Consider the following 14,836-nt stretch of genomic DNA (forward strand, 5'->3'; position numbering starts at 1 on the left):
TATCAGTGGGCAGGCCAGGAAATCTGTGTCCACTAGACACAACATGAACACAACATTCAGCATTGTGATGGGGACCGACTGTTTTCACAAATAACCACCTATATTTACCACCTGTTATGTCTCTATCAAATATCAGTGAATAATTCAAAACAAAAAGAGCAAATCTAACATTCTTAATCCTCAAGCAATACGTAACCAAAACAATAGCGATCTCGTAACAATGCCGATTAGGACCCTGGCAAATAGTTTCTGCACCTTTGCCCCATCACACGTTCAATGTTACGCCCCAAGTAGCGACACATGTGCATGACTTCCTCAGAGCGCCACCTACCCTCAGCAGAGCCTCGGACTTGAACGCGGAACCACATTTGTCGCAGACCAAGGTCTTTATATCAGCATGTTTCCTTTCAATGTGTTTACGGATATCGGTGAAGGTGTACCCATAGAAGTCACACACGCCACACTTGTAGTCTCTCTGACCGTTGTGTCTGGAAGCAAACAAAAAAAAAAAAAATCCATTAGAATTTCATGTCAACATTTCTTCACAAATAACAAACATTAAATACACAGACATATTCAGGTCAGAAATAAATGAAATCAGTTATAATCCATGCTTCAAAAAACCACATCTGATGACATATACAATGACTAAAAACATTAGCAGTGAAAGTTGTGTGATCTAATCTAGTCTTTTTATATAACTTCACAGAAATTCAGATATTATAGACTGTGATAAAGTCAGTATGAGAATAATTCAGCAGGTGAGACCTCTACTTCAAAATAGAACATATATTTCTTATTCAAGAAACAGTCTAACGCACGGGTGGTCAGGCTAGCTGACTTGGTTGACCCGTGTCATTGGTTCCCAATTGCGCAGATCGATGCTCATGCTGTTGATCACTGGATTGTCTGGTCCAGACTCGATTATTTACAGACCACTGCCATATGGCTGGAATATTGCTGAGTGCGGCGTAAAACTAAACTCACTCACTCACTCATGTCTTGAAACTATTTAAACATAGGATCAGGTCCTATTCCCCATCAAACTGCTAAAAGCAACTTTGTAGAGCTGATCTCATCCAGTTCTCTATTTTGTTAAATTCAAATGTTATGTGAGAAATCTAAATGCACTTGCTTTAAATATTTCTATGTTATTCCCAGGAGTTTGAGTATCAGAGAAAATTAAGAATATGTATACATATAAATAATAAGCTTTAAATGCTCAATTTTAGAAAATTACCATTAATTTAATCTAAAAATATGTTAAAATGTTTCCCAAACGAAAGAAATAAGAACTTAATGTTTATATTCAAATTTATTTTTAAAAGAAGAACATTTTTTATGAATTTGCCTGTTAGGGATACTTAGTTTAGAATACTGAATAACCTCCCTGTGGCCTTAAAAAGAAATGTTTAAACTGACTGTAACCTCCTCTGTGCCTATCTCAGGCCTTCTGTGCCTATCTCATGCCTACAATCTTCAACTAACCCTGCACTGTTTACATAGAACTGTAACAAAGAAACTAACACCATCCTCATGTGCAGCTTTTACCCCGACCCAACTATAGTGCCATTTAATGTGGAAACGATGCTAACGTCCGGTATTAACACCAGACAAGACCAGCGTGTGTGGAAGAAGCCGGTGGTTGATAGCCCCGAGTCGCGGAGTTTAACCGTCCACACACATTCACCCATAGTCTCCTCTCACACCTGTAAGCATTCCTACTGGGCTTGGTAGGCAGAAAATAGGCACTTGAAATGTGAAGCACTAGGTCATATTGTGTCCATCTCCGCCAACAGGAAGTGACATATTGGTCAAAGGTTACATCAAAGGTCAGGTAATGGCCAGTAAGTAAGCAGGAAATGGTCACTCGGCCAGTATGAGCAGTATCAGGTGTCAGGATGTACAATATGCACCGGTAATGACCAACCTTGTATGACTACAATAAGCCTTAGTCTTGCAATGATAATTAGTGTACTACATATACACTGAGAGACATATCTGGCCTTGCTCAGAGGCCAATATTAAACCCCAAGTTTTATACAAACGTCAGTAAAACAGTGAAAAGTTCCCTAACTGGAATTAAGTTATATTTTATAAATTCTCTAGAGAGATGACTTCCATTTCATGGATAACAGGGACAGTTAACAAGACGAGGCAATGTATAATGTATAATTTTATATTTTTGAACTGAATGAAACAAATAAAAAAATATATATAAAATATATATATAACATATCCTGAATATAAGAATGCAACATATTTTAAGAATTTCAATTTTCCCCAGTTTTGTTGGTCAGGGGGCTGGAATCCTAGAAAATCCATTTAAATAATTTGAATGATTTAATAAATTTTCTTTAAAGAATTGTTTACAAAAGTGAAGGTGTTTTTTGAAGTGTCAAGTCAATGACATAAAAAAAGGGTAATTTGTCTATTTAAAAAATACTGTTAACTTTGACATCTGAAGAGGAAAAGACGAAAGTTGATATTTCCTGTCTGGGATGTTCCCCTGACATTCACTAACATTCCGTTTCTCCTCATTTAAATTTATAATCTTTCATTCAAATTCATTTGATTAAAAATAAGTTTAATATTTTTTAAATATTCTCTTGATCCATAAAATGGGACTGAATGTCATTATATATAGTGATATTTCTCATTTACCCCAAATATATTTTTTGCTGACTTCTCAATATTCAGAAGAAAGGGGAAGTAATGAAGATTGTTTCCTGATGGCGGAGCTTTTTTCACATGCTCCTGTATCTTGGAATAGAACTTTCATAAGAGGGGGTCAAAATGTGTTGTCAATTTACGCCATGTGAGTGAACTGGCGAACTACCCCTCAGGACGTGAAATACAAATATCAAAATATTTCCCAAATGTGGATGAAAATTTCTCAAAATATTTACATTTGGCATTACGTGTGATTAGCTGTATCGTGTTGATCTGGCTATAGAGACCAATGTGTACTTACTGTCAACCAACAACGGAGAAATACACATTTCAAAACCACACCCTCACATCCACACTAAGCCCCGAAATAGCAAACCTTTTAAAAGTAATTCAAAAGTTCACGAAAAATGCCATTTCACATCACAATGCTTTTGATTTGTTTAACAGTTCTCGCCCACTTCTCAATCCTTTACTTCAAATATTATGTAAGTAATTTAAAATCCATTTGTTTTATATATATCCATGTAGTTCTTTTTACAAACTTGAAAAAGGCCTGACCATTACCTGTGAAAACATTATGACACATGGCGACACATGTAGGAGGTCAAAACATGAAGTCTTTATGAAATATTTCAACTTTTCCTCGGTGCGTTCTGGGGGAGTGTAAACTATCATGAAAGCAATTTAAAATACATTTGTGATAATTATAGCCCAGTAACGTTTCTTTTCAAATGAGAAAAATAACCCTGAGATCTCACAGGCCACGTGATATTGTTATGCGGTTTCCAAAAATTGCTGAAAGCTGAATAAACCAATACGATAGATCATAAATCATATATTTGGCACTTTAATCTTGAAAATTTATGTGGGGAAAAAAACCACCCACCCAAAAATCCCTTTCTTTGCACCAATAATTGCAATAATTGTTGAAGTGGCTGTTTGAGCTACCCCGATAGTATTACTTTAAAGGTCCTAATCTCGTACATTAGTGAAGAAAGTCAATGTAACAATCTACCTTAGTAAGGAAAGTCCCATGTAGCTATGTACCTTAGTAAAGAAAGTCCCATGTTGCTATCTACCTTAGTAAAAAAAGCCCCATGGACCTATCTACATTAATAAAGAAAGTCCCATGTAGCTATCTACCTTAATAAAGAAAGTCCCATGGACCTATCTACATTAATAAAGAAAGTCCCATGTAGCTATCTACCATAATAAAGAAAGTCCCATGGACCTATCTACCTTAATAAAGAAAGTCCCATGGACCTATCTACATTAATAAAGAAAGTCACATGTAGCTATCTACATTAATAAAGAAAATCCCATGGACCTATCTACATTAATAAAGAAAGTCCCATGGACCTATCTGCATTAATAAAGAAAGTCCCATGTAGCTATCTGCATTAATAAAGAAAGTCCCATGTAGCTATCTACATTAATAAAGAAAGTCCCATGTAGATATCTACCATGGACCTATCTACATTAATAAAGAAAGTCCCATGTAGCTATCTACCATGGTAAAGAAAGACCAATGCAGCTATCTACCTTAGCAAAGAATTCTCATGTCGCTATCTATCTTAGTAGAGAAAGTCTCATGTAGCAGTCTAACTATCTACATTAGTAAAGAAAGTTTCATTCCGCTATCTACCTTAGTAAAGAAAGTCTGGCCCAGTGATATCATGCAAGACAAAAGTTCTGTACCACTGACAGTTAGAATACAAAACATATAGTCCCTCCTGGTTTAATGACAACACTTCCAGTTCGGGAAAATATAGGGCCAGTGTGGAACAAGTATGACACAAAGTTGCATGCCATAAGCTACGTCTAAAACTAAGCCACAAGCACTTCCATGTTCATGCCATTTTGTTTGGGTTCTAAATTGTTTTTTAAATATATTTTTCACTACAGTGAACAAATATAAGTCCTGTTGTGTTGCCTCATATCATACAAAAAATTAGATCTCAAGACATTTTGGTTTCTTTGAAGAAAAAACAAACCCTAAAAAATACATCGCTTCTGACGCGCTGTGATATAAGTGGAATACTGTTCAATGCAGCATTAAACCCAACTCACTCACTCACATCACCCTTCCGATGTATCCCTTAGGGCAGGCCAGAGAAGAAGATTAAACAATGTTTACAGGGGTGGAAATAACTTTAAAATTGATAGTGTACTCCGGTACAGTGGCACATGTAAAGTCACTTGCCCTGATAATTTTTCCACTATACCAACTGTATTCTTGCTGATTTTTTAAATAAACAACATAATTAACATTGGAAAGGCAACTGGACACCGGTACGTGATATACAAATTTGCTTGCCCGAGAGAAAAAAACACTGGACTCGGACGTCGGGCAATGGGTTATTTCCACTCCTGGTTTAGATTGCCATAAGCACACTTATTTTTCCACTGAGCTAGGAATTCTCATTCACTAAAATCTAAAGTTGGATTCTCCGTAAATCCAATCCAATCCTTACTGTAGGTGCAGCAGATGATTGTCATCACCACTCTAATAACGTGTGATTAATGTACCAGTGAAATGCATGAGGAGATCTGCTCAATTTTACAGCATGCACATGGAGTAAGGTGCTGCTCCAAACACGGAACTGGAGTGTTGTAAGTGACATGCTAGTGTAGGGAAAGTGACAGGAACTAGCCCTGCTGACAGGTGTACCTCTTCACGTGGAGCTCCTTGTTCTTCACATGGCGGAAGGCCTTGCCACAGACTTCACAGACATGCTTGGGGTCCTGGTGTATCAGCAGATGCTTGGAGATGTCAGACCGTTCACAGCCCCTAGAACCACAAACAGACAGGACAATAGTACTAGCATACACATCTCAAGAATGACAAACAGGCCGTATAATCCTACAGACATACACATCCCTAGGACAAACAGACAGCACAATCCTACAGACATAAACATCCCTAGAAGGACAAACAGACAGTACAATCCTACAGACATACACATCCCTAGGACAAACAGACAGTACAATCCTACAGACATACACATCCCTAGGACAAACAGACAGTACAATCCTACAGACATACAGACATCCCTAGGACAAACAGACACAATCCTACAGACATACACATCCCTACAGTACATCCTACACACATCACCTAGGACAAACAGACAGTACAATCCTACAGACATAAACACACAAACAGACAGTACTACAGACACACATCCCTAGGACAAACAGACAGTACAATCCTACAGACATACACATCCCTAGGACAAACAGACAGTACAATCCTACAGACATACACATCCCTAGGACAAACAGACAGTACAATCCTACAGACATACACATCCCTAGGACAAACAGACAGTACAATCCTACAGACATACACATCCCTAGGACAAACAGACAGTACAATCCTACAGACATAAACATCCCTAGGACAAACAGACAGTACAATCCTACAGACATAACACATCCCTAGGACAAACAGACAGTACAATCCTACAGACATACACATCCCTAGAAGGACAAACAGACAGTACAATCCTACAGACATACACAGGACCCTAGGACAAACAGACAGTACAATCCTAGGACAAACACAGTACAATCCTACAGACATACACATCCCTAGGACAAACAGACAGTACAATCCTACAGACATAACACATCCCTAGGACAAACAGACAGTACAATCCTACAGACATACACATCCCTAGGACAAACAGACAGTACAATCCTACAGACATAAACACATCCCTAGGACAAACAGACAGTACAATCCTACAGACATACACATCCCTAGGACAAACAGACAGTACAAGACAGACATACACATCCCTAGGACAAACAGACAGTACAATCCTACAGACATACACATCCCTAGGACAAACAGACAGTACAATCCTACAGACATAACACATCCCCCTAGGACAAACAGACAGTACAATCCTACAGACATAAACATCCCTAGGACAAACAGACAGTACAATCCTACAGACATAAACATCCCTAGGACAAACAGACAGACAGTACAATCCTACAGACATAAACATCCCTAGGACAAACAGACAGTACAATCCTACAGACATAAACATCCCTAGGACAAACAGACAGTACAATCCTACAGACATAAACATCCCTAGGACAACAGACACATCCTACAGATAAACATCCCTAGGACAAACAGACAGGACAAACAGACAGTACAATCCTACAGACATACACATCCCTAGACAGGACAAACAGACAGTACAATCCCTACAGGCATACACATACCCTGCTCAGACATAAACTAGACAGTACAATCCTACAGACATAAACAGAACAGACAGTACAATCCTACATTTACATTTCAGTTTTAACTGAAGGCTCTGTACCTCATCTGAGTTTTACAGACATACATATCCTGCTCAGGGAAATATTTACAAGGCTCTGTGAGTTTTAATTGAATATTAAACAAAGTTGTCAAGATGAAAAGTAACAATACAAAACAACCTGAATGTTTCACCTTCATGTCGTAGCTGGGTTAAAAATTACAATGAAAAAGAGACATTTCAACCAGAAAGTTGGACTGAAATTAATATAACCTCCATACATAAAAGAATATATTATGACCTTCACATGAACTTTTATTTGAATGTATTTCAGACGCTATTTGCGACATGTGCAAAATATACATATTGTGAATGAACAAATGCAAATGAATACATTTGTCATCCAAAAGCTTAAAGTGATATTAAAATATATAAAGCGTGTCCATTTTACAGCAATTTTGAGCTAAATAAAAATTCTTTCCTTTCATCTCAGAAATGACAGTGAGAAGTATATCCGCCTATGCACTCCTATATGTCACAGGTAGGCACAATTTCTTTTGAAATATTGTGTAAGGCTTCAGCTACCTTGAGAGTTAAAACATGAATATTAATGACTTTCGTGTTTCATGAATGAATTGACATTATACATGCCCTATTTGTCATGGAATGAACCCAAGTGTCAAGAGCAGCAGGGAAGAATAGAAAGACTCAAAGACAGAAAAGAAAGTACAGCATAACAGATTAAAAGTAAACAAGCATTGTCACTAAGGTGACATAATCCCCCGCCGCAAATTATCAAATCAAACTTATAAAGTAATGAAAGTTTAAGTTAAATGTCAACAAAAACATGACCAGTCAACCTCTCTTGATGTCTTGCTCTTTAGGTGTTCAAACACACACATATTTTCAAGACTGACTCTGACATGAATGTCATAGTGTATGAAATATGCAAAAATAGTACTAAAGAAATTGCTTTTGAAAAAACATTTAAGGGAAGTCTTGAAAGTCTTTGAAGAAGATCCAGTGAACTGTTTTTGAAATATCTTGCTGACAATTCAGGTTTACATGCTCAAATCTTCAAAGTGTCTCTGTGACCTTGAAAATTAAGTGAAGGTCACCAAAATCGACTGGGCTCTGCGCCTTCCCTAGATAAAGCGTTGTATTGAATATGAAGAAAATACAGTGAACGGTTCTTGAGATAGCTTAACATGCAGGTAAAACATTGAAGTCCCCTTGTGACCTTGAAATTAAGGTCAAGGTCACCAAACCTTACTTAGGCCTTTCTTATACTGTGATAAACCTAGGTACCAATTATGAAAAGAATCTAGTGAACGGTTCTTAAGATATTCCAATTCGTACATACGTACGGACGGACGGACGGAGCCTAATACTAAACACGCGGCGGAGGATAAAAAGAGAGTCAAGGAGACAAAAGAGAGGCGTTGACAGACATAAATTAAACCAAACGACAGCCTGAATGACTGTGGATTGTTGCTGCTTTTATCAATAAGAGTCCAGCAATATCATGGTGGCAGATACCAGAAATAGGCTTCGATCAGGGAAATCGAACCAGGGTCTTCAGCGTGATGAGTAAACTCTTCAACCAATAGCAAGGTATGAATTGATTTTAAAAAGTCTCTGGCCAGGATGGTTAGTTAAGTAAAAATGTTGCTACCCTACATCATACTTCTTCACTGGCCCTGCAAAATATCAATATCAAAATGCACATCAGTCAGAATTAGTGTGATGTTTGGTAATTGAAGATGGTAAGTTACTGTTGCACCGAAGAAACAATATCAATCAAACAAACACCAAAAATTCTTTCTATCTGAGATTTTCAGCTGGCCAGTCAGGATAGCTTTAACAATATATTACTGGCCCCATTCACAATCAGCTAGCATTTATCATGCATGACCTGTGTCTGTTTCATGACCATATAGAGAAAATTTCTCAATTATGCAGGATAAAAAGGGAACCTTTTGTGGCCCTACATCGAAAAACTTGAAAATTCTGCAAGAAAACAAAGGGATCCTTTTCCATGACCTTATAATGAAAACTTCACAATAATGCAAGAAAAAATGGATTCTTTTCATGACCACATAGCGAAAACTTCACAAATTGTGCAAAACAATGAGAGCCTCCTTTCCATGACCATGTAGTGATAACTTCACAATATAAAGGGGGCTGTGGGGTAGCCTCGTGGTTAGAGCGTTCGCTTGTCATGCCGAAGACCTGGGTTCAAATCCCCATATTGGTACAATGTGTAAAGACCATTTCTGGTGTCCCCTGCTGTGATAGTGCTGGAATATTGCTAAAGGTGGCGTAAAACTAAACTTACTCACAATTTTAAGTGTCTGTAGATATAGCAGAAAACCTAAAATGACCTAACACAGATACTCTCAGTAAGATCTGAATGAGTGCAACAAACCCCAAACGACAATTGCAAATTGAATGTCAATATGAGTGACAATTATATATGTGCTTTGGGTTGCCTTCATTAATAATGGTGTAATGAAAAGAATTCTAACCTAAGGCCAGCCATCAATCAAGTATGACTCAGGCAGTTTCAGCTGTCAAAGAGGTACTTTTTGTGTCTATACATTCTCAATTAATTGTACCCTCTCTAATCACAAATGGCAAACTCAGCAATCATAATGACCTTGGTATGTGAAACCTTCCCTGGCATTACAACACATACTTAATATATGTCTCATCAACGTCATGGCTCCTTTGTTGATCTCCTGTCCAGCTCAAACAATGGAGAGCATCTACATGAATTTCGGATAAGTTGATCAACCTGTTGATGCTTATAAGTATTAACTACTCATGGAATATATTAAAACTTCAAACCAAAAAGTACGGAATGTTGGGGATCTATCATGTCATGGGCTCCAAATAGGGATACAAGTACAGGGAGGTCTCCATTAGAAGATAAGTATGGGATATTGGGGACCTATATTGTCCTGGAATCCACAAACTGACACAAATATAGGGGTCCCTCCGTGGGGACACAACTAGGGCTGCAATGATTCGGTTTCGATTCATCGACAATCGAATCTGACACCTTAGTTTGATTTTCGATAACCATTATCACTATTTCGATTTGATATTTGAATATCTATTTAATTTTTTTCCACACAGTGAAAACGTGATTTTGACTCCAAATCGAGCAGTTTTGAGCACTGAAATAAGACAAAACTTAAAAATTAGTTGACGCCAAATTGTCCAATGAGAATTGTTAATAGAAGACATCATCAGGTTTACGATGGATTTCATGCTAAAAAAACACTCTGAGAATTAAATGAAATCTCATGCTTTTACTTATATGAAGAATCGAATCAAAAATGATCGAATTGAGTGTCAAATATCGAAAATCGAATCGAGGTCTGGGTGAATGGCTGCAGCCCAACACACAACTATTGGATGTTGGGGACCTTTTTTGTCCTGGAATCCGCAAACAGACACAGATATGGGATGCTCTCAACGGACACAGAGGTATAGGATTATTGGGGATTTATGTCGTCCTGGAATCGAAATAGGGACACATTTACGAGGAGCTCGCAAAGGGAACACAAGTATGGGATACTCAGGGAACCTATATTGTTCTAGAATTCACAAACGGATACAAGTATAGGGTGCTCAACATAGGGGCACAGGTATGGGATATTTGGGATCTTTATTGTCCTGGAATTCACATGGAACACAAGTATGGGGTATTGAGGACCGATAATGACCTGCAATTCACATGCCTCTTACCAATTTACATGTGACACAAGTCTTGGTACTGAGGCCCGATAATGACCTGCAGTTCACATATGACACAATCTGGGGTTCTGATGTCCTCTGTCCAGACAGGTGACAGAGCACAGACAGGAATCCCACCCTCAATCAATTAATGGATAATCATATGATGGTTGTCTGTCATTAAATGCTGAGTCAGCATGGAAGTTACTGACCTATATTCACAATGGGGACACTTGAAAGGCTTTTCAGGGTCGTGTATTCGTAAATGGCGTTTGAGGTGAGCTTTCCGTGTAAACTTCTTCGAGCATACTGTGCATTCAAACAACACCTCTGCTGGCATATGGACCATCTTGATATGCATCTTCAGGATGTACTGATCCTGAAACATGGGAAGGATACAAGTGAAGAATGTCCGAGAAAGTGAGTGAGTGAGTGAGTGAGTGAGTGAGTGAGTGAGTGAGTGAGTGAGTGAGTGAGTGAGTGAGTGAGTGAGTGAGTGAGTGAGTGAGTGAGTGAGTTTCACACCTAGCAGCTATGATAATAATGACCTTGAAGATGAAAATAACTGGATTATTTTGTACAGTACATGACTTCAAGACTATTAAAAATTCATCCTAAAAATTAAGTCTATCAACAAAGATACTTTTTGAGAAAAATATAACAAATTCTTGTTTAATCTCTTCCTCCAATGATAATAAACATCTGCATATTCTCTAAAAATAAAATTACCAAAATTGCAGGTCAAATTCATTTAAATCTTACAATTGGCTTTTTTCATTGAGATGCAAGGCAATGTTATTTTAAGCAATAAGCAATGTGCCATCAAAATCAGCTTGTCCTGGGCCAGGAAAACCTGTGGTTAATAGCAGGAACAACATCTCATGCCAAGATCAGACACAATAACCACAGAGTCCTCTTATGACAAACAGGCACATATTCCGACACTACATTCCAAGTACAAAATAGTGAACACTGACACTGGAGAATACAACAATTTATCAACACTGCCATCTGAATTATATGACCCAGATCTATTTCAGGACACTGTGTCAGGAATCTTTGTTATTTTCTGGCTACCATGTGACATTCAAAGTTTGTTTTAGCTCCTGGACTGATGCCCAGATAATGAAATACCTGTGACAGTAATGACCATATTGACAGGCACAGCTGACAGTATCATACTTGAACCTGTCTCAGTCATCAATCTCTGTCAATCACCTAGGGGGCCATGTCATAAGTAGTCAGTGTTCATACTTTATCATAATCACTTCGGAGGAAAATAGATTTTGAACTTGTGACATGTTCCTTGATCAAAGCTTTGGATCATGAAACTTGTTCTCCAAGTGAAGATGTTATGGTACCAGCTGGTGCATGGGAATGACCGAAAATAATAATATAGTATTTAATAATTCCACATTCATAACTACTGTGAGAGTTATGTCCCTTTCACGCATTAGGAGAGTTATGTCCCCTATATATATTAGGAGAGTTATGGCCCTATATATATTAGGAGAGTTATGTCCCCTATATATATTAGGAGAGTTATGTCCCCTATATATATTAGGAGAGTTATGTCCCCTTTATGTATTAGGAGAGTTATGTCCCCTTTATGTATTAGGAGAGTTATGTCCCCTTTATGTATTAGGAGAGTTATGTCCCCTTTATGTATTAGGAGAGTTATGTCCCCTTTATGTATTAGGAGAGTTATGTCCCCTTTATATATTAGGAGAGTTATGTCCCCTTTATGTATTAGGAGAGTTATGTCTCCCTCATTTATTAGGAGAGTTATGTCCCCCTTTATATATTAGGAGAGTTATGTCCCCTTTATGTATTAGGAGAGTTATGTCTCCCTCATTTATTAGGAGAGTTATGTCCCCTATATATATATTAGGAGAGTTATGTCCCCTTTATGTATTAGGAGAGTTATGTCCCCTTTATGGATAAAGAGAGTTGTCACCCCTTTCTTTCTTATGATGGTTATTTCCCCTTTACATATATCGAGTAATGAGAGTTATCTCACCTTGTAGACCTTGCCACAGAGATCACAGGTGCAGCCTTGAGCATTGTGTCGCATCATATGTCGCTTGATGATGTAGGCGTGCTCGGCCATGAAGTCGCAGATACTGCAGATACACCGTGGATGTGTGTCCTGTTGGTAGAAGGTACAAAATGTCAGAACCAAGGAATGATCACAACCACTACCGGAACATGGAACCTTCATAATCTGAAAACATGGAGAATCATTGTAAGGAACAAGACATAACATAACATTATTCTAAGTCATATATACTCTTATAGGGGCCCTATTTGCTGAAGAAGATTTCATTAAAAAATATCATTGAAATATTGGTATGAAACTGCTCATATAAATACACAATGCCATTTTAGAAAGTCAGAATTCAGATGGTTGATGTGTACCGGTAACCTTATTTTCGGAAACATGCAACTTGTTGACTTTGGGCAGAATAAGAAAAAAAAAAGATTGCTAAGAGTAGTGCAACTGGATTTTGTTCAAACTCCCAACACATATTCTGATTTTGTTCAAACTCCCAACACATATTCTGATTTTGTTCAAACTCCCAACACATATTCTGATTTTGTTCAAACTCCCAACACATATTCTGATAATGCATTTGTTCAAACTCCCAACACATATTCTGATTTTGTTCAAACTCCCAACACATATTCTGATTTTGTTCAAACTCCCAACACATATTCTGATTTTGTTCAAACTCCCAACACATATTCTGATTTTGTGCAAACTCCCAACACATATTCCGATTTTGTGCAAACTCCCAACACATATTCTGATTTTGTGCAAACTCCCAACACATATTCTGATTTTGTGCAACTCAAGACAAATGTTTTACCATGATTGTTATCACAAGTCTGATTCTCTTTCGATAACACCTGATTACATTCATAATGCTGCATGCATATGTCTTTAAAAAAGCAGATCTAGTGTGACAAAACCACTATCCTTCCCTGTCTTCTTTTGGAGTTAACCAGGTGTAGCACAATTTGGTTCATGAGATTTCACTGTGCACATCAACAATAACATATATTCTTTAATTTATCATTGTGTTTTGTCAACATGATAACAATAACAAATACTTTATGATAATAACAATCATCATCATGGGTGTAACAGTCGTTTTTGAACTGTGTCTGAACTGATGATGTTTCGAGGCACGTCCCAAATATCCTAGATTCTCTTGAAAAAAATAAAGTGGAAGATACCAAAACTGTTACAATGAAGAAACTTCATTTATCATATTCCAGGAATATCACGGAGGATGACACTATAAATGGGTTTCACACATTGCACCCATGTGGATAATTGAAACCCGTCCCTAGGCATGACAAGCAAATGCTTGGACCATCAGGCTACCCTATCACCCCTCTTTGTGATGTGGGGCGGTGGGGTAGCCTAGTGGGTAAAGCGTTGGCTCGTCACACCGAAGGCCCGGGTTCGATTCCCCACATGGGTAAAATGTGTGAAGCCCATTTCTGGTGTCCCCGGCCGTGATATTGCTGGAATATTGCTAAAAGCGGCGTAAAATCAAACTCACTCACTCACTCTTTGTGATGTACAAAATGCATATAAAGGGTCACTGTCATATAAATATTAGCCAACATTTCAGTTGAATGCTTCACTCCTACCATAAACAGAAACTATTGATTTTTTAAGCATCCAATGCTTATGAATAAAAGACCCTTTCAGCCAATCATGTCACTTCATATAAAAATTATCCATTCAGACCAGAAACACAATAAAAAGCAATCTGTGTTTTAAGAATAGCAAAACGGTGTCTTTGTGATGGGGCTTTACAGAGTGCACTCACTATAAAAAAACTCTATAAAACAATGAGGAATGTGCAGCATTAAATCATAAACTTGACACAGATCATTGCCCACGCTTATCATCAAGTATGTCAGCACCAAGCCCAGTAATGCTACAGCATTAGGAAAAACACCCACAGGATATGAGCTGGTACAAGATGTCACTTTCAATGAATATGTGACAATTAAGTGTCATTCCAAAAGCCTTACTCATAGTCTAACTGCCTTGTCAATTTCCCATCACATACCACAGCCTCCTCTTTATAAGGCACCGAGTGCTGCAATCATTCCACAAA

At 37.8% G+C, this 14,836-nt stretch overlaps 1 protein-coding gene across 1 annotated transcript in view; it reads right to left on the reverse strand.

Moving 5' to 3' along the window:
* LOC124276391 overlaps positions 1-14,836 on the reverse strand; it is a 106,345-nt gene that overhangs the window by 40,980 nt on the left and 50,529 nt on the right. The window contains exons 12-15 of the mRNA XM_046712033.1: positions 12,718-12,846; positions 10,910-11,076; positions 5,345-5,464; positions 332-488 (exon numbers count right to left, since the gene is read on the reverse strand). Coding sequence (XP_046567989.1) covers positions 332-488; positions 5,345-5,464; positions 10,910-11,076; positions 12,718-12,846 — 573 coding nt within the window. The remainder of the gene's footprint in view (positions 1-331; positions 489-5,344; positions 5,465-10,909; positions 11,077-12,717; positions 12,847-14,836) is intronic.

The sequence above is a fragment of the Haliotis rubra genome, unplaced genomic scaffold (genome assembly GCF_003918875.1).
Source record: "Haliotis rubra isolate DU_JTF1 unplaced genomic scaffold, ASM391887v1 Scf209, whole genome shotgun sequence".
Taxonomy (NCBI): domain Eukaryota; kingdom Metazoa; phylum Mollusca; class Gastropoda; order Lepetellida; family Haliotidae; genus Haliotis; species Haliotis rubra.